The sequence below is a fragment of the Ictalurus furcatus genome, chromosome 16 (genome assembly GCF_023375685.1).
Source record: "Ictalurus furcatus strain D&B chromosome 16, Billie_1.0, whole genome shotgun sequence".
Taxonomy (NCBI): Eukaryota; Metazoa; Chordata; class Actinopteri; order Siluriformes; family Ictaluridae; genus Ictalurus; species Ictalurus furcatus.
The window spans coordinates 20,057,325-20,082,747 of record NC_071270.1 but is presented as its reverse complement, the minus strand read 5'-3'; the positions used below and the strand labels follow the sequence as shown (position 1 = coordinate 20,082,747).

Below are 25,423 nucleotides of genomic sequence, written 5' to 3'. Positions count from 1 at the left end.
TCTATCATGCAGAATTTGCCTTACATCCTGAGCTCTTGTCTAGCCAAGCATGCAGCCAGGTTTGCTATCTTTCAGATGTCTTTCATTCTGCTTCCTTGTGTATAGTTTTAGCATTTAAATAGCTCATCTGTTTTTGGATTGATTTTTAAGTAGTGAATATCATCACTACATGATTAAGATCTGAGTGCACTGATTTGCTTTCTGCATGCATAATAAGGACAACATAAGTAAAGGCTAAGCAAGCAAAAGCAAACCATTCGAAATCGTTCACGGCTGTTACATGATAAAAAAAAAATGAGATGGTGTTAACCTCCAGTAGGCTTTAAAACTAGTTCACAAAATAAATCCATGGCTTTAGACCAACACAGGCCCTCAACCCACTCAATGGTTCAAATACGAATCGGACTAAACTAAAACACGCCAACAACAGATTTTTACAGGGGTCTGGTGGTTACCATGAAACCCCGTATATACACTACATGCACTCCAGTCTCTACTGTGATGGGCTGCACCTTACCGTTACTACATGCCCGCACTGATCGGACACAAGAGAGCAAGCAAGGTTTTTCATTTTAAACCTTCTAATGATCGTTACCATTCAAATAACCACTCTTTCGATCTGTGATGAGCAGAAAAGCATCTCAAAATGCACATCATGTTGAACCTTGAGGCAGATGGGCTACAACAGCAAAAGACCACATCCAGTTCCACTCCTATCAGCCAAGAACAGGACTCCGAGGCTACAATGGGCACAGGCTGGCTGAACCTGGACAGTTAAAGACTGGATAAAGACCAGGTGACATATCCCAATTTTCAGCCGGCCAGCTGAGTCTGGGCCAGTCTGACCATTCTTCTCTGACCTCTCTCATCAACAAGGCACTTCTGCTTGTAGAACTGGAGAACAGAGACTGGTGTGTGTGTGTGTGTGTGTGTGTGTGTGTGTATGAAATTCCCAGGAGCTTTCTTAAATACTCAAATTAGCCTGTCCGGTAACAGTCAAAGTCACTGAGATCGCATTTTTTTTCTATTTGTCTGATGTGAACACTAACGGAAGCTCTTGACCTGTATCTACATGATTATATGCATTGCTGCGACATGATTGGCCGATTGGATAACTGCATGAATGAGCAGGGTTACAGGTATTTGAGTGTATTTGTCAAAATTTTGGCCGAACAAGTGCTGTTTTTTTTTTCTTACCATTTTCACACCAATGTTTTCAGTGGCAACCCTAATAAATACAGTTAACTGATATAGACTTGTCCAGTGTTCGCTGTGTAAAACATATACTGACAGATTTTATTTCATATTAATGAACACAAAGCATTCCGCATTTACCTTGACAGAAACTGAAGGTGCATCTTTCAAGAGAGATTACTAATGTGAGATGGTAGAAGGAGGCGGGGCTCATCTGCCTTTTTTTTTTCCATCGGGGGAAAAAGAAAACTGCTCTTTTATGTATTTTGAGTGATAACTCGTAGCAGCGTAACTTCGCTGTTAAAATAGAGATCCTGCACACAATGCGTGAAGGTTGGCAGGTCTGCTTTTTGATAAGATGAATGTGATGAAGAGAGACCTGCGTACACCGATACCACTGCAATTATTAGAAATATAGTTTCTACTACATGTAGGCAACTGAGCAAACAAGTACACATACTCACACACGCACACGTACACACAGAGCTGGATGATAATTTAATATTTCTCCCTGTGTGGGTGTGTCAAATGTCAGTTTGTTTGTGTTTGTTGTCTCATATTGTTTGGCTGGTTTTAATTTCACTCGAAGCTCTTCAGCTGTCAAATTACTGTATGGGAATAAAACGTATTTTTCTCTCAGTCATTATTTTTTTTTTCCACAGCTGATGCTCAAACATGAGCCTGAGTTTTGTTGGGATGTTTTTTTCTTTTTTCTTTTTTCATTTTCTTCAAAAATGAAAAAAGAAATAAAATTTTAAATACAATAAATTTTAGGAAATAAAATTTATTGTATTTTTTCGTGTTAAAAGATCCTTCGCAGTTATTTAATAGTTTGCTGTCCTTGGTGTTGGGAGTACTTTATTTGTGTTCTAGCGCTCTTTGCTAATTGGTAGCAGATGTATCGTGTCATTTCCTGTTTCTCGTCAGTCGGCGTTGAGTTTGACTGAGAGAGGTATGTACTTAAGCCAGCGCGATTATAAAGTTTGAATTTTAAGCTGTAAAAGCCGTTTAAAGTGCACAACCTTGTTTAATCATTTATAGTAGTATTAGGATAGACGGACTGTGTCGTTTCTGCTGTGTATTTTACTTGTACAATGAGTTTGTGAAAGATGAGCAAATTAGCAAGTTTTTCTCGTGTGTGTGTGCTAGCTGTCGCCATTTTATCTTCTTATCGAGGTACACGCTTACGTTATTTTCTCATTAGGTTTGTTGTGAAGATAAATCCTGTATGACGACGTTTTGCTCTCTTTGAATTCTAAATAGGTATGTGCATGTGTTTTGTACTCCCGTTACCATGTTCAGTAAGTGTATTATTTTAGTCAAGTTCATTGTATTAGGCTATTGTGGTACAGTGTATTTGTAATTGTAATTGTGGTGTTTGTGTATTCTTTTTTTTTTAATGGAATGTATATATTTTTTTGTTATGTGCCAGTTGATAAATGTGCATCAATATAATCATTATTTGTGTTAATATGTATTAAGTTAAAAAGCTAATTGTTATTAACAATATAATTGCATGTCATAGAACACAATGTAATGACATTTTTTTTATTTGCATCTTTTGTATTTTGTTAACAGGTTTTGAGTTAGTCTCACGTTGACAGTGAGTCGGCGTCGAGTTTGACTGAGAGAGGTTTGTTGTGAAGATAAATCCTGTAAGACGACGTTTTGCTCTCTTTGAACTCTAAACAGACGTTGAGCTTGTCTACGGGACGAATAAACCTGAGTTCAACAAGATACGCCGGTGTCCAGTGTCTATTGTGCACTAGAACACAACGCAGTGTAGCCGGGCTAGGCAGATCAGACCGGTTACACTACAGCCATACACACTGTTATATTTCTATTGAACTACACAATAGGAATCAACATAGACACGTTATATATCCTTTTCATTCTTCTGAGAATATACCTGGATTAATGTGGTCTTCCTGTTTTTCCCTGGAGACCTGCATGCGCTATTCAAGGTTCCACCAAAAATCCCTGCTAAAAACATCTGGCCGATGAAGTTCATTTACTTTCATGTACAATACAGGTAAACGGTAATTAAATTCACACAAGAATAATACTAAAATGAATGAAAACGTTGAAATATGTCTGTTTTACTGGCAATTTTCCCAGTTCTATAAATTGCAGTATTTACAGATGGTACTTTATCTTTTCCAATCCTGATACCAATACTGAAACCTTGACTATCAGGTGATATTCATACTCATCCGATATAGTTTTCTTTAAAAACTGCTAAGCTTTTTTTTTTCTTACTGAAGCACTTTACAGTTAAACTCTTTGAAAAGAATAAACAAAAGAAATAAACAGTCAAGTCTCTACATATGTCACATTACATTTCCAGTTCCAAAAAAATGTACTTTCCAAATGTTTCCAAAATTTTCAAATATTCAAAACAAACATATTTGTTGATATGTTTTCTTATATCTAGTTCACCATTTTTTGCTAGTATCTGTCCAGTATCGATGCCATCTCTATTAATATTACATTATTTTAACCATCAATAAGGTTTTAAATTACAACCTGCACATAACATCTACACAACCTCCACACAACCTCTACACAACCTTCACATAACTGCCAAACAACCTTTACACAATCTTTACATGTGTGGACAAGAACTAACCCACAGGATAAATAAAAGCTCCAATGTGCTGCCCAGTCACCTGAGAACCAAACTGATGAGGCTTAAAAGTGGTAGCTGACATAATATAATAACATATGGGCAGACCAAGAGGGACTGAACGACATTATATTATTATCCTTTTCTACCAAAGTTTCTAACGTAGTGTATCATGTTAACATCCTTGATAAAAAGTCAGTAAGTATTAAGAATCTGGCTAGTAGCTCTGGTGTTCTCTTCTCGCATTACATATAAAAGATAATACTCCAGTCTGGCTAGAATCTTCTTCCCTCAATATGTTTAATGGCAAGGTGAATGTGTGCGGGAAGCAGGAGAGGTAGCCTACATCAGAACGCATCACACCACAGTAAAAAATAATAATAATTATGATTAAAAACACACACTAATAGAAACTTTTGTTTTGCAAAAAAAAAAGTCAATAAGTAGTAGGTTTTCACATCTATGTTTGTTCTGTAAAGGACTTTCACACAACCGACAGATCTTTAAATGACTTCCACACCAAACTTCTCCACTGTTCCACCCACACAACTCCATCCTTTTAACTCTTACCCTCCTTCGCATTTACACTAAACCGTGAGCCTTAAATCATACATCATTCCATCTCGGGCTTGTGAACTGCTTTTGTCATGCTCGACCGTGACGGCTGCTTGAGGATGTGAAGCCGACCCCTCCTGCTGCTACCTGTGGCATGATGTCTCTTCAATGTCATGGTGGAGGGGGAGCTCATAATGTGCTGCACAAAGGCTAATGCCTCATTAATATGCAGCTAACAGTGGTGGGTCTGACAATTAACAAGCTGGCGAGAAGCTTCGTAAACGCACTCCCTCTCACAGAGGACCGTGTGGGATGAAACATACTGATTGATAGGACTTTACTGAATTTACTAGAAACAACTTCAAACATGGCAGAGATGTCCAATAATTGAAACCGTGGGGCTCAGATAGGAACCAAAGTGCTGCAAGTTAAAGAAAACCAATCAGTGAGAAACAACACTGCTAATGAATGAGCCACATAAATGCTCTGACAAATCAATCGGGTGCTAATTAAACGAGGAATCCGGTTGGTACTGAATTAGGGGAATAAACAGCAAGTTCTCTTATAACAGATGCTTTTCTGTAGATGTATCTATAACGCTGAAGAAAATCAACCTATTAAATGTAATGACAAAATGTAAACTATTGATCAAATCAAGTGAAACATCAGAAGAGTTAGTCTTTTCATGAATATCAATAGTACATGGATATAGACAGCAATATGAACTACTGCAAAATTCGCTTTTGTAAATGATTTTTTTTTTTTTTTTAACCAATAAAAAGACAAACATCCTCTTTCTATGTTTAGTTTCCCTCGTGTAAACGCACCCAAAAACAAAAGCACACAAGTGGCAATGTGCAAGCGGGTGATTGGCAGCATCCAGTGTTGGTCTTTGTGCTTTGCCATTGTTGGAGCTGGAATTATTTATTTTCCCTCAGTGCACTGTTTGAATAGCGGGGCGGGCCGAGCCTGATACTTGGCAACGGCAAATCCGCTATCTGAATTCCATTAAATCAATGACATGTAGTTGGAAATCTGCTAATACACTCAACACAAGGATTCTGGCACCATCTCAGTGTCTAACATGAGCAATGTGCAGATACTCCTCAATATTACTCTTTGCGTTCTGCTATACAATTTTTTTTTTAAATTATTCTTCATGGTTTTTATAAAAAAAAAAAGAGATGAAAATACTTCCCTAATAATTGATCTGAGATCTGCATGATTCGCTCAAGATTAAAATTACTTTGGATTATTTAACCTCCTTACCCATGAGTCATCTGATAAGACACGCTGGTTTTAATACGAGTCAAATTATAAATAGTGGAAAGTGTCAGTTAGTAAATTTGAGGACAAGTTGAACTGATACGGTGAATTATATTGCATCGCACCATATTTATATCGTTTTATCCGATACGTCTGCGTTTCAAACAATACATTCGACAAACTGCATCATAAAATACTGTTTATATTACTTCTAACAGCGTCTAAGGAAGAGGAAGACACTACAGCCCAATGGCTCTTGGACTAATAAAGGAATTATATTTGATATGCCTCATGTAAATTTCAAAATCTGATTTGCTCACCTCGGAGCTTATTGCTTGCAAATGCACTTTATTTTAAAATTAGGGATTTTTTTTGTACCAATACTGAAAAAATCTGATTTGTTAGCTGTTCCATTTTTTTTCTTTTTAAATTATTTTGAATTTGTAAACATAACTGAAACAGGGAAATAGCCATACAACAGCTGATTAATAGAAAAAAAATGTTTATATGTATTTGTAAAAAAAAAAATATATATATATATATATATATATATATATATATATATATATATATATATATATATATATATCATAATAAAATGAATAAATAAATAAATTCCAAAAAATTTAAAATGAAGAGCTTGACTAAAATTATATGCATTCATTTGACTTTTATGGCAAAAAGCAGTTAGTGAGTACTGTGTATATACCGTACATATATATATATATATATATATATATATATATATATATATATATGTATATATATATATATATATATGTATATATATATGTGTGTGTGTGTGTGTGTGTGTGTGTATTAATAATACTAAATATGCACTGTGTGAGATGTTTTACACCAAAATACTGCTGAAAAGTATAATTAAATGCTTCAGCTGCTTTATCTGCTTAAATCACAGAATTGTCACCCAGCTGACAAAAAAAGGCCTAAATGGCCTCTACAACATCCCCCGAACGTCCATGTGTAGGATGCCCAGCTGCTATTTGGGACGCTTAGGGGACTTTCGCTGAAATGAACACATTCAGTAGTGTTATGATTCGATATTCTCTGACGTCCTCGGAACGTCTGCCAGCGAACGTTATAAACCAGACCAAATGCGGACCTAAGTGGTCCGGGGGACGTTCCCTGTTTGCTGGGCGAATAGAGCTTTATACTTCCAAGGTCATAAAATATCTAAAAGGAAAGAGAAAAGACTTCACAGCAGTTCAGAGACCTCTTCTTGACAGTGTTGTATGATATCTAAAAACAGAAGAGTGTGGATTAAATGCTCTAATAAGTGAGTTGCTCAGAAGCAAGACTGGTAACAACTTTATTAGTTGTGGAAGTGCTCAGGCTGGTTCTCTGAGGGCCGTGTTTAGTAGCGTTGACTGAAAAAAAAACGAAAGACGAATGTGCCTGCAGCGTGCAGGCAGAGACACCGAGGTGCAGCGTTAATCAGCATGCAGTTAGAGTCAGCCTTACATAATACAGAGTGGAAACACAACCTTGTACAGCTTCATGCTTGTGAAATAGTGTCGTTTACAGCAAAAGGACGTTTTGCATAGAGACGATGAAACCGTGCGGAGAGACATTTTTTTTTCCTTCTCCTAGCTAAGCAGACAATCTAAGTCAAGTGTCGGGATAATGCTGTCACTTTGTGATCCTCCGCTATTTTCCTTTAAGACCCGGGGCTCTGCACTGCAGTCTCTGATGCTGCTGCGAACACCAGCACATCACACAGCACACGCTTAGGCTACGACAACTGCTTACAAATGACCTCGTAACATCCGACACCGCAGCCCTGATTAGATCAGCCCTCTGTGAAAGTGTCAAACAGTGACTAGAGTAGCAAACACTCCCCCTTTCCACTTCACAGACGAACTTGGATTGACACGTGGCTCCTGTTCTTTCATTACTCCAAAATGTCCTGATTATCCTCTCTTGCTTTGCTTTAGTTTGTCTTGAGTGAGATAAACTGACTGCATGTTTATTTTTCCTGCCTTGTGATAAAGAAAGACTGTGCGCGTCTGTGCTTCAGGGTGCGAGAGCTTCCTGTCATCTCTGTCGTATCTTCCTTTGGCAAGTGAAAGCGTGTGGTGAGGGACTAGATCCAGTTTGACATTTCCTCCAGTAACAAATGACAGTTATGAAAATACTGGAGATCACGGATGATCCAGCTCTTTCAGGACACGCTCGTCGGAATGAACCCGACCGAGCAAGGGTGTGTGCATTATCCGACCCGCTCTCTCTCTGTTTATTTTTCTTTTCTCTATCTGTCATACTTCCAAAATCAGTCTGGCAGTTCGCTCAGCTCATCGCTGTCCGTCTCAACGAGCTGGCATTTTTCATTCTCTGCGTACAACATTCTTTCCCTTTAGTCATGTACTCTGCTAACTTTGGCACCATTTGGGCTAAGTAGCATTTCATGCATTTCAAACATTTTCCTCTAACTGTCACAGGGAAAGCTTGAGCTTCAGGATTGCAGGAGTTTGGTTTCCTAGTCAGTTCGCCAAAAAGAAAAAGTATGTAGTACTTAGCTATGTTTAAATGTGACATGTTTGTAACATTAGTACATGCCACTCGTTCTGAATCCCAAAGTCTTCTGCGCTACACACATCGGCCAAGATTTGGTGGAGGATAGAGTGATTTTTACTAGTCATATAATCTTTTCAGAATAAAGTATATGCAGGTATGCAGAAACACTGATGAAACCAAGCAAAATACAAATCAGTGCAAAGCCATCACAATAACTATAATAATAAGAAGAAGAATAAGAAGAGGAAGAAGAAGAAGAAGAAGAAGATCTTAAATATCAGCCAGTGACTTGCTGCCTGGGCGCACAGTGACTTAGTGCTTAGCATGTTCGCCTTTTACACCTCCAGGTGGGGGGTTCGATTCCTGCCACGGCCCTGAGGAGTTTGCATGTTCTTCCCGTGCTGCAGGGGTTTCCTCTGAGTACTCTGGTTTCCTCCCCCAGTCCAAAGACATGCATTGTAGGCTGACTGGCAAGTCCAAAGTGTCCGTAGTGTATGAATGGGTGTGTGAGTGTGTATGTGATTGTGCCCTGCGATGGACTGGCACCCTGTCCAGGGTGAACTCTGCCTTGTGCCCAATGCTCCCTGGGATAGGCTCCAGTCTCCCCGTGACCCTGTAGGACAAGCGGTATAGAAAATGGATGAATGGATGGAACGATGGATGGACTAGCTACCTTTTTGTTATACTCATTTATTTCACGTTCTTTGCGTTAATGCATTTATCTAATTATGTTTCTGGGCAACCAAATCATGCGACTGGGTGGCACACTGAAGCTTTTACTTTCCCAGTGGGTTATATAACGCATTTGTGATTTGTTTACCCCATCAAGGAATAGCTGTAGTATTGAAAGTAGTTAGCCAAAACAGTTTAGAGACAAAGGCACACACTTTGCCTTGACCAACACATCAAACGGAGCTTTCAGAGCAGATAGGCAACATGATTGACAGGCGAGTAGAGACGCCTTGTCCTGACTGGTTGGATGTACAGTAGGTGGTCCACATCATTTTATTTTTCTTCCATTTATAAAGCCTGGGTTGCCACAGAGGCTGGACGTAAATCATTTATGGACATATATTTTAATATTTTATAGTATATTTTACAAAAATCGCTCTCTTTATCCATCTTTACACCCAACCTATCAGGTGTCAAAAAGTACTTTGTTAAGTAAATGCAATATTGCCCCGTGTTGATCACATAATCAGCGGAAAGATTACATAAATATTAGAGACTTTTTGGTTAAAAATGTGAACGTTCTAATCAAAAGTGTTGTACTGTTTTCCTTTTGAAGGATTAAATTCAAAATCCTTTATAAATCGTTTCATGTGGCACCGATTTTATACGGCATCTTCTTAAACATTCTCAAAGAGTGGCTGATGACAAACCCTCTGTATTGGTACATTTCTCAGTGTTAGAAGAGTAGCTTTTGTTATTTTCTATATAAAAAAAAGAGAGAGAGAGAATACATTAATCTGATGCTATGCTTACAAAACATGTAGTCAATTACGTTTTATTCAAAAAACAAATAAAGTTCGTTAAATATAAATTATGCAGCAGTATGAAAAAGGTTTTTGGTTTGTTTCTTAAGTGTCCAGTATAGCATGCATCATGAACATTAAAGAATTTTTTTTTTAACAAAATCTGGGAAGGCGTGTTGAATTATTCACATAAGTACTTCTTTAAAATCACGTCTGTGCTTTAATTGATCCTTATTTAGCCATAAGGCTGATGATGAAAATAAAAAACGCACTTAGAAATAGTCTTCGGAAATGACCTCTGTTTCTGTGTTCTGGATAAAAGTGTCTGTGGATGGCGTCAGATTTGTTAGTCCATAAACAGAAAGCTTTCGCTAGCGCTCACAGAAGGACCCTTGGGAGCGAGAGTGGGCCACTCAGTGGAAATGTGACCTATATTCCTGTAAGGGCATGAAACAGAACACTACACCTAAGAGAAGTCACATCTTCATCCATCAACAGTCAGTGGTACTCCATCATCCAAATCAGACAGGCTCATAAAACAGAGCCATGCCACAAAACTGACATTTCTGGGTGTTCAAGTTTTGGAGGTTAATTTTTTATGGGTGTTACAATTGCGTGTATTCCCCAAGCTGTCTCGACCGTACCTTACCTAACAGGTACTGACTGAGCTTAGACGAACGAGACACGAGTTCTGTTAATCGGACAGGGCAGGAGTACGAGTGGAATTTAAAGATGTACACCTTTTTTCTTCCCTTTGGACTTGTCATCAGATTCCTGTGTAACTCTATACAATTTAAACTGTCATGATTTCCTCTCTCAATCTAATTCAATTGCTCTTGTTCAAGTGACGAGCGGGATGTAATCAGGGTGTCTCCCTGAAGAGCGTGTGGCTCCTCTCTTGTGCATCTCTGGTGGATTCTGCTCTTGTGTTTACAGTCATTTTGTAATTGCGTGCCACGTTCCTGTGAATGAGGAGTGGCACTGTGTATACTCCTTCTGCTTGTTCGTCTCATTAGGAATGGGATCGTAACGCTCGCTCGCCTCATGCTTGCTGAATGGGGGGCCGTCCCACACGCGATTGGGCAAAATTCATTTTCAACGCATTGCTGCCTCGTCTGCATGTGACCTGGGCAACCGCACGAAAAGCTGCAGCTTCCAGTTCAGGGCCAACGGGCGTTCCCTTAGGAAGGCTCAATGGAAATTAATTCACACAGAAATATCACACCGTTCTCCAGAAGAAGAAAAAAGAGAGGGGGAGAGAGAGAGAGAGAGAAAAGTCTTATCGCAAAGCACCAACTCGGGAGCCAGACAAAAGGAGCAATCTGTGGAAAGGAGGGAAAGGAGGGAAAGGAGGGAGAGGGACAGAAGAGGAAGGGCCCATATCGTTCATAGGACACATTGCCCTCCTCCAGCGCTGGAGCGTGTAACCATCGCTTCTCTCCTCTCTTCTCCACTGCTCTGCCATCCCTCTCTATCCCTCGGTCCCAGCCATCATTATAGCCTCCAGCTCCGGGTGGGGGCTGCGGGGGAGGCTGATCACCAGTGTGGCTCATAGGAAAGAGAGAAGCACCTGATGTCGCACTGGAGGATAAATGATTAAATGCCTGCAGAACAGGACTGAGAGCGAAAGAGAGAGTGTGTGAGAGGGAGAGATGGCTGGATGGCTGCACAGCCCTGTGTGTGTATGTGCGTGTGTGTGTGTGTGTGTGTGTGTGTGTGTGTGTGTGTGTGTGTGTGTAGAAGAGAGAAGTGAATTGCTGGGGTTCCATCATCACATGGCACACTGAGCAGCCAGCACTGATAATCTATGAGTGGCTCGAGGAAGAGGCGGAATTAAGGGCACTGCTGAATTGCTGCAAGCACGAGACACGGTAAGGATGAGTACATGGGAACTACTTTATATGCCTTTATAACTACCGGATTTGCTCCTAAAAACCACTGTCGTCCGTTTCCTGCACGGCGTCGTTCACGTCTAAGGAATGACGAGAAAAGGCGCACCATGCTCATCAGCTGCATAAACTCTAACTAAAGCCGGCTTTCATCCTCTTCCTGCAGTGTGTCTGGCTCACGTTGGGGGAAAGTGTAAAAATTTTATATCTCTGAATGTCAAAGACTGAGGAGAAGTCTCCAGTTGCCATAGAAACCAAAATGAGGATGTACTGTATTTATCGACTCCAGACACGTACATGGGGCGCTGGGGGGGGTGGATGATTGAGGGGGGGTGTTACGACAAAGTTGAGTTTCCGTTGTATGAAAAGTCTATTAAAAATACAAGGTACGATGGTATCTCACTGAGGACTGTCTCTACAAATAGGAAAACAGCAGCAAAGAGAGTGGGGAGAGGTTTGAGAGAGTATGACTCAATCAGTGATGACACTTCTTCAGTACAGGGAAAGTGACGTCTACAGTCGTTCTGTCGACACACAGGCAAAAACATGCTTGCTTCGGTAAAACTAGCAGAATCTTTTGCATGCCCATGAAAATCAGAGAGCCAAAACTCCACTGATGATTTCAAAACAGACTGAAGCAAGCCGTCTTTGCTCAACTGTCTAGCTGGAGGCAGGAACGGAGTAAGCATTTCTAAAAATAATGACTTAAACTGGGTCAAAGCCTTTTCCATCACCCTGGAAAGACTAACATCTATAGATACACAATTCATGTTTTCAGGGAAGAGTCTTGATCCTAATCACTGTCCCTGTGATGCCTTTTGTTCACCATAATGGAAAATACAGCCTGAAACAAAGCAGGGTGCTGTGAGCTCTGGGCTATTGTGCTGTCCAGATTCTAAGATTCATCGCAGGAGTCAATGCGCCCTCCGCCAGCTGTTAGATAGTCAACCCATCACACACACACACAAACACACACACACACACACACACACCTCTTCTCTTTCTCTTCTCATCGCTCCCTCCAACCACTGAGCCATGCGAAGAGTTCCTAATAAGATTGCCAATATTCACAACACTACTCCTCTTCAAATGTCCTACATAAATCTTTTTTCGTTTCAACGACCTATAAATCGCGTGGCGTACGACTAAACCGGGGATCGTGTTATGAATCTGATCTGAATGTCACTGCACTCCCTGGCTCCGCAAAGGGCGTGGACACTCTTCAACGTCCGTGACATTCATAGGCTTGGTTCAAGGAGGACCGTTGAACATGCGCTGCCGTTTGCCAGCCTGCATTTGCATAATAATGAAGATGTTCACCAACCTTGACAGGAACCATTAACTTCCTCATGGCCTGCTTGGCACATGCACCTCCCGATGGGCACCAGCCACTCCCCCTCGGCGCTGCAGTGCATTCTGGGAAGCTCCTCGGCCACCGAGTTGTTGACGCAGGTCCCTGACACCTCCAGAAGCTGAGAAGAGTCTGACCCAGTGATGATGTCTGGGAAGACGGCCAAGTTCTTCACCACCGTGGGACACTTTTTGTAAAAGACCCTCACAGACACTAGGGCGATGCAGGCTCCCAGGTCTTGGAAGGCCAGGTAGAAGCCTTTCTTAGTGAGAGGCCCGACGTCTCTTACTTCGGTGTTTAGTTTCATGACTCTGTCACCCAGATCCAGCTCAGTGAAGCTCTCATCGGCCGCGATGGTGTCGATCTTGGTGTACTGGCTTTCGCGGATGTTCCTGTCGTCGTCGTCATTGGACTCGAAATAGTAGACGTTGAAAGTCTCTTTGCAGGTGCCTAAGCCGCCAGGCAGGCTGTTACAGTCCCTCAGAGTGAACTTGAGCTCCACGAACACTCTCTGAGCACCTTCGTTTAGGATCCAGCTCGTCTGAAGCCAGTTGTTCTGGTTGTGCTCCATCACTCTGCACACCTGATACGTGTGAATAGGAGCATAGTTTTCATCCACTTCTCCGATTTCTTCCCACTGGCAAAAAGATAGAGAAAATAATATTGTAATTCTGGGGAAATGATAGATTTAGATATTTATTTGTAATTACGTAAATACATTTTTCAATAATTCATAGTATATACGCAACCGCATGGTTCATGAATGATGTTTTTGTGATGAGAACTACACAATACAAGCAGCATATAATACCAGATTATATTGCTTTCCATTCTACCGTAACGCTGTTGAAGACAAAGTTATTACCTTTTTATTCTGTCTTGTGCTCTCAAGCAGAAAACACCAATAACAATATATCAGGGTTGGAGAGTTTGGAAAAACAATGCTACCTGTAACACACAGTCAGGAAAACTATACCACGGCAGTTAACAAGGCAGGACCTCTAAAGCCCAAGCCCAAGGGCCCAAACAGGCCTTTGTGTTCTTCAAATGTGCAATCAATGAACACTGTGATCCTCAAGAGGCGTCACATTACCACTGGGCAGGGACCAACGTGACACTCGCTGGAACATAGAGAATTGTGCACTAGGCTGAACTGCCCAACGCAAGAGCAGTGCAACTCTAGCACCGTGGATTCCTTCATCGCACACAACTATTTTTGTCTCTGACAAAGTAGAGGCTGCAAACATCGGATCACAGTAGATATGTTACTCGCTGGGTACGCGGCACATTGGTAAGCCAAACTGAGAGTCATCCCAGTCGGAGCCGGCGACTACTTCTGCAGTTCAATTCCAATCAGACGAGCCCTCTTGACCACATGCGCTGAGCTGTGGCCCTAGCTTCAGGCTTAACTGAGCTAATTGCGTTGGGAGTGTGTTACCGGAGCTGCATGAAAAGAGCAGAGCTGCAGGCTCTGAACTTTTCATTCTGATCGCATGAGTATGAGTTTTCATGCTGGTCTTAAGAGTATCCCAGTGCCATCGTGCACCCCCCTCGACAAAAAAAAAACCTATCCGTGTACCTTGACTTCCTTTGCACTGGGGATTTGGAAAGTACCTGAGCAGCACAATTCCCACAAAGAACACGCGCAGTTCAGCACAATACAGTAGCTTCGCTGTGGTTCTGCCTTGTGTTTAAATACAACCGTGCCGCAAGAGCAAAGTAGTTTACTGGAAAATGCACTTTCAAATAATGAGATAAAAAAAAAATTCCAGCTTTAAAATGCATCTCCATAGGTAAACTCATAAGGGCAGCATTGACACATTACCCTGGCTATTTTTCATGGATGCTCTGACTGTATCATCTATTACGCCACTTATAGTCTAACCACATTTCCCCCTGTCAAGGTGGACCATAAATGTGGTTCAGAAAACACATTAGCAACACCTTTTTTTTTTTAGGCTCTGTTCACGGCAAATTTCCATTTCATTCCAGGCAGCCAAATGTCCACATAACATGGTTTGAAGCTCACTCAGCCATAAATGATTATATTCCTCTAATAAACACAGGAGTCCTTTCAGATGGGTTGCGTTAATGCACCAAGCAGAAGGGGGTGATGGCATGGTGGGGGGAGATGGGGGGGGGGGGTCGGGTGCTTATAAAAATCGCAGTGAACCAGAGCAAATAGGATCCTTTCTTATTTCCTTAATGTGCTGCTGTTAGCTTGGTCATGATATGCAGATACTGAGAGAGCCACTGCAACACTGTAAAACTGAACAGGTAAGGGGGAAGATCTGCAACAGAAACGCTAATTAAAAAGCACACCTCACTATGAACAGGATAAAGCCTGTCCAGGATAAAGACAATCCTGGTCAAAACTGCTGAGGAACTTTTAGAGACAACAGTGAAGCTTGTATGTGTATATTTAGGGTGCATTTTGGTTGTACTGTATGTGTTCTTCTTCTTCTGTTATGCATGCCATAGTAGTTCATGACAGTCAACAGAACTGTTTGCATGCCTTTTATGATTTTACACACTCAATTGGTATGGTCCTAAAAGTCATTTCTCCTATGCTGTGTCACTGGGCAGTATGACACGCTCGGAGGAAGGCGCTATCTACCCTCTTCCGCATACATGAACTCACAGATGCCCACAATTGGCTAGTGTCGCTGTGATTGCCGGTGGAGAGAGTATTCTATCCCTTCCTCCCTTCATAGATGGCTGTTTGTCAGGATTCAAACTCACACTCAAGTTACTGTTGCATCACTCGAGAGCCCTCCCACCAGTTTTCTCCCCTTAAATATTCTAGTGCCACCAACAGCACTAGCAGTTTCATTGGAAATGAGCAAAAACTATTAATATATAAAAAGAATAACACATGCAGTAAGTTATATTTTGAGCTCATGCATATAAATCACTAAGGACAAAATGGAACAAGATTAAGAAACCTAAAAACACTCAAATTAAATAAAATCCATCCATCCATTTTTTTATGCGGTTTATCCTACAGGGTCGCAGGGAACCTGGAGCATATCCCAGGGAGCATGGGGCACAAGGCGGGGTTCACCCTGGACAGGGTGCCAATCCTCACATACACATTCACACACCCATTCATACACTACGGACACTTGGGACATGCCAATCAGTCTACCATGAATGTCTCTGGACTGAGGGAGGAAACCGGAGTACCCAGAAGAAGCACGGGGAGTACATGCAAACTCTGCACACAAAGGGTAGCGGTGGGAATCGAACCCCCAACCGTGGAGGTGTGAGGCGAACGTGTTAACCCACGTGCGCCCCATTTAAAAAAAAATTTTAATAAGCAAGAAAGAAACATGTGGATTGTCCAGGCTTGGAAGGGCATTATTGTACTTTCACATGGGAACGGCTATCATTTACAGCCAATCTGCCTTTAGTGAGGTTGGCAAGCGTAGACGCCCTCCAGCACTTCAGGCACAATTTAAAAAAGAAAATGTGTTTGAACCATCATCATCCCCTGCTCTCGACTCTTCCAAATCCCCAGACCTCCTTTCTAGCGAGTCTCCCGCCGAGGCGCTCTCTCTGTTCCCTCACCTCCACTAACCCACACCGCTTATTTGCAACCGCTTTTTACCCTGCAAAACGTCAATTCTCCCTGTGTGAGCTCTTGTGTGCCTTAAGCACAAATTTACCCAAGCACTTCAAACTCTGCTGACATTGGCCCTTTCTCCCTCAGTGTAGAAGGTGCACCATGCAGAGCGGCAGAGAGCAAAAGCACTCAAGCCACCATGCACAACCTGCTGACTTTGAATCAATAACCAGTCATTACCTCCCATTTCCCAGTGACCATTTCTGAGACACCTGGATAACCCCGGTCACTGAGGCCTACCATTCAGCACAGGAGGAGCTACACAGACCTGACAAGCATGGGTAAAACTCACTTCCTGTGGTTACAACATATAAAGAGTGTGTGTTTGTGTGTGTGTGCGTGAGAGAGAGAGAGAGAGACAGAGAGAGAGAGAGCCTTTCCAAGCAGGTTGCAGCCAGGGAATGATGATCCTCTACTGAGGGTCACATAAAAGTCTTTTGGCTAAAAAAGAACAGTGTTTGAAACAGGAGGTGTTACAGGCCAGCACAAAGCCTAGATTTAGCTGATCTCCTGTAAATCGCTACTTTGGCCTGGTGTTCTCGCAGCAGTTGAGGGAGCAAGCGCTGAAAACAAACACATTTAACAGAAAAAGTACTAGTCTTTCATAAATAAAATCGCTCTCAACAGTTACTGATGAATGTATGCAGGAAATATCCTCCGACGTTCAGCAAAGCCAGACTGTCTCTCAAAACAGCTGCTGAGCTACACACTCATTTGACCTAATTATACCAGAGACAATGTAATCACGCACATAGAAGGTGATTACAAATCAGCCGCCTACAAGCTCTTGTTGTTCTGAAGCTGCTTTTCAAAATTCATGTTCAGCAATTTTTATTGGCATATTTTTGTTAAACAGCCATAGACATAGTCCTGAAAAGCAGGATGATTATACAAGCACAGAAATGACACAAAAATCTAATTATAGCCAAATATTTGTCTAATAATTAGTATCTCTCTAAGCTAATAAAAAAAAAACACACAATGTGCCGATATTATAGATGTCACAGCTTTAGTTCTCTCTTCATTACAGGCTTATCATGGCTTCTGAATATTCACGCTCTCGTACTTTATATTTATTTTTATTTTATAACTTTTTAGTGCAGCATTCACAGTCTGAATAAATGACAGTGCATCCTGTGTCCTCCTGTAGGATAAATGATCACAATTCGCCAACATACATACTGAGTTAGAATTCAGACAAGCTTTCAAGCACCCAATCCATTAAAGACAACATAAAGCAGAGAACAGAAACGCATTTTTATCCATATCATGACTCATTTCGCTCTGATTGGTGTTGGGGTGGTGGTGGTGGTGGGGGGAGGGGGTGTGAGGTGGAACAGAACAACCAGTACGTTTACATGGACAACAATAATCTGATATTAACCCGATTAAGACGATACTCTGATTAAGAAACTAGCATGTAAACAGTGATTTTTAATGACCTTAATCCGACTAAAGTACTTCGTACTCGAAGTAAACACAAATCGAATTAAGACATGTGGTGTATTCCTGTTTTAGTCGCATTATCGACGTGTATTACAGACATGTACACAGCTTACTCACACTATTAACGTCGTGTGGGAGTTTTCACCGCATTGTGCGACAGGACATGATCAGACACGGCAGTGCTCAACCGCTTTACGGTAAACAAGAGAGAACGGCTGCGTCCAAAACTGCGTACTTACCTACTATGTAGTAGGAGAAATACATGTATCTCGGCTACTATATAGTAGGTAAGTACGTGGATTCGGACTCAGATCACGGCTTCAAGCAGTCGTCTATTTGCATGTAAAGCATGACAAACAATTAACCGCACTTGAAGCTTTCATAAAATTAAAAATGAAACACCCAAAACTGTATACGGTACCATAACGAAGACGAACTGTATGTCGATACGTGAAATTCTGAAGGGAACGTCGGACGGCGTGACACGGTGACGTAATGACGTGTGCTGTTAATCGATCTATCTTCTATAACATGTAAAACTGGAACATGAAAGGAATATTCTAAAAGCGACTCATGTAAACACCTTAATCACAATATTGTCTTATTCAGAATAAGGTCAATAATTAGATTACTGCTGTCCATGTAAACGTAGTCAGTGATGTAGCCAATGCAACATGACCCATGGACTTACAAGATTTAAAAAATCATAATTAAAAAAAAAAAAAAATGATCACTTCATTCTGGAGAAAACTCTAGAGATATATAATTAAAACACTACGGCTGTTCAGCTTTGTATTATTTACCACCAAGAGTGACTTAAAAAGCTGTCTTTTATTTGGCACAGATTTATTTCTCCCCCAGAGCAACGAGCTGGATATCAGACGAGGATATTTGTCTTGCGATCTGAATATTCATTTCCACACCACGTGTGCCAGGAGAGTTAAGAGCTTATTGTTGGGCTGCATTGTCGCAGCCGAGGGCAGGTGCAGGTAAACACAATGCTCGAGTTCTCCCTTCACTTCACAACAGGAAGCTGAATTGAGCCGTGACTGCACACTGTCAACAGCGACTACAGGCTTGGCACACACACAAAGGCCACTGAGCACCCCTGGGGTCAGTTACTGCTGCACATGCACAGACAGCAATGGGTGAAGGTTCACACAACGCGCAGCTGATTCACAATGCTCGTGGAAGTGGCTAATCTGAGTGAAAACAGAGATCGTGATCGAAACATAAGGCAAGCGGCTTTTCATACCGTAGAGTGTTTAAATATGAGTCTCGGCATGCAGTTTTCTTTTACGCATTCTGACTGTGAGTGGATATAGTAAACACACACACACACACACAGAGATTACTCTAACAGATGGCCCCTACACATAATCATATGCAATGCTTTGTTAATGAACTGTACCGTCACACCAGGATATGGGCAAATGGTGATGTCATTATGATCAGATGTTGCATTGATGATGTCCTTTGTTTCACTGCGAATTAAAGCTTGTCTGTTACTCACTTACCGTGAATGGCTCATGGAGCCGAAAATATGACGTTCTCATCTTGTAGACTGCAGCCCCATCCGCATACTGTATACTGATATATCTGAAAACCCTTTCTTTTCTGTCTGAGTTTTGGCCTCCACCCAAAAATGCCTTTGTGGGTCACTGAACACAAAGCTTTTCAGAAACTCAGTGTTTGGTTTTGCAAACACTGCCGTTATGGCATCAACCTGCGTACCCATTCCCGCTGTTGTTATAAACATGATAGACTCTGTTTATCCTGGCTGTTGACCAGGCTCTTTCTTTGTAGTCCATAATTTCCTACCTGATAACATGTTTGCCATTTAATTACGCTTCGCTGTACACATTATTACACTCTCACTCAGAGACGCCAGAATATGATCTACACTGTAAGGTGCTACAAACCACACTGTGAACAGAGATTAGAGGTAACACTTTGGTCTTGTTGACTTTGTATTCAAGTATAATGCTAAGCAGTAGTCTCACCTCATCATCAGAGCGCACATGGAAATTTCTAGAGTGTAGAAAGTTTCGACCGTATTGGTGTTTTCCCCGGGTTTTGCCTGTTCTAATGCTTAATATGCAGCTCTTAATGTTTATTATTGAGGTGTTTGAGATGACAGTTTATAAGACAATATAAGTATTTTTATTTTATTGTTTTGGTTTTTTTTTTTTAAAAAACTAAATCTAACCACAATTTTAAAATGATCCTTATATGTGTGGAAGCAACTTGGTATATTTCAGTCAAATAGTATCTTGACCTTGTAGCAATCTACTACTTTTATACAGAGGGAAAAAAAAAGTATGTGATATATTTTCCCAAATAGATTTTACTCATCACTTTGCAGTTGTTTCATTCACTTGACTATTCCACAGGTTTCAAAAATTAATTGGTTATAAATTTTTTTTTTACAAATCGTATATAACATCCCCTAATTATTCACAGTTTATCTATGAAATTAGAACAAAGAGTAGTGTCTTTCCCTTTAAGAAAAATAAATATCTCTCTCTCTCTCTCTCTCTCTCTCTCCCCTGTGTCTCTGATGTGTTCGTGTTCTATTATTTTTCACTTTGAATCTGTCTTTGCTACACTCAAGGGAATCGTGAGACCTTGAGATGTTATCCTGGACCCAGTCTTAATGCAGTGTTCGGGAGTGAGGGTGTGTATAACTCACCCCGTTCTTCGGGTAGGCTATCCATCCGAGGTCACCCATTATAGAGCGCGAGTCCAGCAGGTTCACTGTGGGAGAGCAGGACACAGGAGAGAGGCATGTTATTAGGATACTGCAGGCTTTCAGAGTACACAGCGATAGTGTTACAGCTATACAACACGTCGTAGAAAAGAGTCAGCTCTCGAAAGTGCATTAAACACATTAAAAGTCAGCGTATATCACGTTAACGTCCTTTATGAATCCACGCTTCGTTACTCGTTCATTTCGCTGATATTTTTCAACCGGGTATGACACGATCACGTGCGGTATGTATGCTCTGCGTGCACGAACGTGACTAAATAACACTGTGTCGTCTTCACATCGCCTTTGAAATGCAACGCTTTGAGAGCAGCTGGAGGATTCTACAAATGAATAGGGCTAGCGTTAATTAGATGACCTTTCAAGTCTGTCTGATCATCAGTGAACTGGACTTTAATCAGATGTTACGTGGCAGCCCCATTTAGCACGTGTGAAATCATTTACAGGCAACAGCAGGCAGCGTTATAAAACCGCACAGCAGCTCAATAAAAAAAGAAAAAACGCCTAGCCAATATTAGAAAATGACAGCGACAGTGAAAGGAATGCGGCACTTTTCCAGATGGTGATCCGGATCGAAGAACGGGGGTTCGGTTTTTTCAGATATTCATTAACAAAACTAGACGCCGAAAACATAAAGGGCGTGCGCAATCGCCACGAGGTTGACAGAAAAGAGTCATTCACACTACAGCGTGACGTTCTCTTCGCAACAATTAATCTGGGTTTCAGATGTGTTCCACTTGAATGACAGATATCGGTGTACATTGTTCTAATTGCAAGATGAAATATATCCTGGGGAGAATCCCGTAAATCTAATTAGGACAAAAAGTATAAAGTTTAAACTGCTGAACTAGATCATGTTCTAAGGTTATGTCCGTCCTACGGCAAATGCAGAGGGGGGGGACGGGGGGACGGGGATCCGGGACGACGACCGTCCAGTGTGCTCTTACCTGACATTGTTCTTTAACTGAATGATAAAAAGGTGCTATTGTGTGACAGGCTATCATGTAAGAGACAACCGTGACCTAACAAGAAAATAAACATCCTTATAATTCAAGGGCAAAACAAAGAGAGAGAGTTCAAACAAAAGAGCAGAGGCAAAATAGTCAGAAAGGTTTGACCTGCGTGTTAGGAAAAGGAAACGGAAAACTCTTTAATCTGCATGGCAGATTAGAGCAGGGGTCGGTGTTTGTATTAAAATTCTGCCAGGGTTAAGGAATCGTGACTTTTATCCTTCCTCGTCTGCCGTGCCTTTGTGAGTGCCGATGGAGGCACGGAGCCGTCTGGCGCCCCCACACTGCTCCACGATTCATTGTGCCACCGTCAGTGGCGATCAATCACGCACTCCACGTACCTGTCATGCACCATCCATATGCTCGCTCCAAGCAGTCATCTGAACAATTTACATATTCTATATGACAGCGTGAAAGCACTTGGACTGGATGACAAATTAGAGCACATCAATTATAGTTAAACAGGAATGGTTGGCACTTGGCGTGGTGAGCGGCTGTGCTTTGTGTCGGTTTAAAACACTGCAGTGCTGAAGAACCGAGAGTACAAATGTCTACTGTGTTTTCGTGCGATGCGGAAATTGGTGCGGAGATGCAGAGATGCCGACGAGTCTGTTACATGCTGACAAACCTGCACAGCGTACCTTCTTCACCTTTGTTTCGTCTCTTCAGAGGGTTTAATTGCTCGCTGCCATTTTCTGACTTCCAGACAGACACACTTTTTCCAACTCCAATCCAAAGTCAGAGAATTCTCACCAAAGATACTGTTGACTTTATTTTAGGCCCCAAATTATTAGTACATTTGTACTCATGTAACATTCGGCCAGTTCGTTTCTAGCCTTTGGGTTTTTTTTTTTTTGTTTGTTTGTTGTGAAAGTAGACTTGTATGCAAGATGTATTTTTGTAACGGACACGCTGGATTTTCGATTTCGATCTCAAATTGCAAACAGCACATAAAACGACGCTGGTTTTTCGTTCACAATTTTGATGCAAAAATTCTGACGCAACATGTCTTGATGGGATCACCAAGTGTACGGGATCAAAGACAGACAGAAAGAGAGAAAGAGAGAGAGAGAGTGGGGGAAGAGCACTCACATAAAGTAGTCACTCGTCTATCTACAGAGACGAGCAGACACAAAACAATCTTAGACGCCCAGGGAACAAAGGCAGCAATGTGAACCAAACAGACACAGAGCTCTACTTTTTCAGAACGCTCAGAAGTCGATGAGAAAAAAAAGATGTATAGCTGTGAATACGCCTGATGTAACAACATCTGGGATGTTATTATATCTATTATGGGAATGTAAGTAGTGCTGTCCTCGCCTGCCACCGTCAGTGACCATGCCATTAAGTGCACGCACACTCACACACACACACTCACAAGGTCTTACTATCCTTGTGAGGACCTTCCACTGGCATAATTATTAACGCAGCTAATTAACGCTATGCCTATAACCCTAACTTTAAACTCAGTAACCAATAGGAAACATGCTGCACTGGGAAAAGAAAAAAAAAAGCCAAACTAAACCAAATGTCCCCATAAGTTCAAAACTGTCATTTAGTTCTATCCTTGTGGGGACATTTGGAAGAAAAAAAAAAACATTCACACATACACACACACACACACACACACACACACAGAGAGAGAGAGAGAGAGAGAGAGAAACCCAGACATACACTACTATAACAAACCCTACCTTCTTTTTTTTCTTCTTCTTCTTGCAACCTGGCACTTTTTCAAATTGACTTTTTTTTTTTCTTTTCAATTGAAGTCACAGTCTCGCCATGCACAACATATCATTTGTCAATTGTTATTGCAATACCGATCCCGCATATCTGATGGGATTTCTGTGGGTGGATTGATAAATCGTGGTGTCGAAATGATCCAAAATGATGAGGACAAAAATGTAGATAAAAATGGAGACGGCGTAATCATGCATGTGACACATCACAGGTTTACGAGACTGTTGTAACATAATATATGGCAAAGCATATCATGATGTGGAGCAATCTGAGAGAGAGAGAGAGAGAGAGAGAGAGAGAGAGAGAGAGAGAGAGAGAAGGCGCATACTGATAGCATCCTGATAATATACCGTAGATTATATACTTTTTTTTGTTTACTCCAAGTTAACCTTTAAATCTTTGAACTTGGAGCTTGTTATGACTGCTGCCTGGATTAGTGGGAATTCTGGGTGGGAGGAGGTGGGGGGGGGGGACTAAACTGAACCTTTTCTTCTCGTTATCTATTTTCACCTTTAATATGTATCTGGACACAGTGTGCCTTTTGAACAGATTTATGGCACATTATCATTGGACTGTAATTACCTTGCATGCACATGCCTAGGCACACTGTGCTCAGGTCTATAGAGAGGACCACGGCACGTGGTGACATGAACTTTTTTCTTTTATTTTCACACGGGCTTGTGTACATTTTTATTTCATCCTAGCTTCTTGAAGCATGTTTGTGTTTGACAGGTCTTCAGGTTCAGCACTGAAGGGAGGTGAATGTGGAGCGTTTTCCAGACGAAATGTAGCCTATCTGTAGTAACACCGTGTCACTGTAACAATTTTGTCACGTCAGTGAAATTACAGAATAACAAAAGAAGCAGAAGAAATGATATTATTCCAATTTTTTTTTTGTAACAGGTAGGCTATATTAATGGTAAAAAAAAAAAAAAAAAAGTCTGAGAGAGAGAGAGAGAGAGAGAGAGAGCGCGCGCTCGAGAGCGAGCTCGCGCGCCATTCCAATTACGGCTAGGCTAACGTTTGAGGTACTTTTTTTCCAACCGTGACTCTCAAATAACATTACATTAAATTCACTGACTTCTAATTCAAAATTCGTCAAATATTCTTCTTACCTTCGTTGCTGGGGGCCCCCTGTGTGACAAAAACAGCAAAGCCGAAAAAGAAAAGGCATGTTATCTTGATAGAGACACAACTCCACCGCGAAACCATACTCGTCTAAATGACTGAGGTTGATGGAGGAAAGAAAGAAAAAAAAACCTTTCAAATGACTGTACTGAAATTCAGACTCAGTACTAAATCCGTCCCACAGTCCGTGCCGAAGACATTAGCGTCGCTACCGGTAATTACGGCGAAATAAACTCGCATTTGAGCGGCGCGCCAGTCGGGGAGCTGGGAAAGAAACGCTGAAGTGCTGAGCGCCGCGGCTCGTGCGCGCTTGTGTGTGCGTGCGCGTGTGTGTGTGTGTGTGTGAAGCTCGCGAGCTGTCAGACGCCGCGCGCGGAGGCGGAGCAGAGCAGCGCGCGCACTTCCAGCATTGGTTCGCGTGATAAATAAAGACAACAGTGAGCGCGCGGGTGACAGGAGACAATCGAGGACACTGTTTGGAAGGGTGCGTTTAGACTCGGCAGAGACGAATGCATGCGTTTAATAGAACAAAATCAGTTATGGTGCTTGATAAAGAAAGGAAGGAAGGAAGAACGAATGCATTGGGTGATTTCGCTTTTTTAACCAGTGGCCATTGCTGTCTTATCCAAAAATCGTAGTAGTAAATCATCCAAATCAGTATTAAGAGTTTGCAAAGACTTCTTCATGTTCCAGACCTGATTCCTGGTTTTAAGAAGGCAGACATGAGCAAATGTTCAAACTTTCAAATGTGTGCACACTCACCGGTCACTTTAATAGGAACACCTGCACCTCTGTTTTATTCATGCAGTTATGTAA

At 41.5% G+C, this 25,423-nt stretch overlaps 1 protein-coding gene across 1 annotated transcript in view; it reads right to left on the bottom strand.

Annotated features, from left to right (window-relative positions):
* The window catches only part of LOC128620125 (ephrin type-A receptor 5), a 63,998-nt gene extending 38,873 nt beyond the window's left edge, over positions 1-25,125 (bottom strand). Inside the window, exons 1-3 of the mRNA XM_053644810.1 lie at positions 24,595-25,125; positions 20,655-20,719; positions 12,865-13,528 (exon numbers count right to left, since the gene is read on the bottom strand). Coding sequence (XP_053500785.1) covers positions 12,865-13,528; positions 20,655-20,719; positions 24,595-24,691 — 826 coding nt within the window. The 5' untranslated portion in view covers positions 24,692-25,125. The remainder of the gene's footprint in view (positions 1-12,864; positions 13,529-20,654; positions 20,720-24,594) is intronic.
* Between the last annotated feature and the right edge of the window lie 298 nt (positions 25,126-25,423).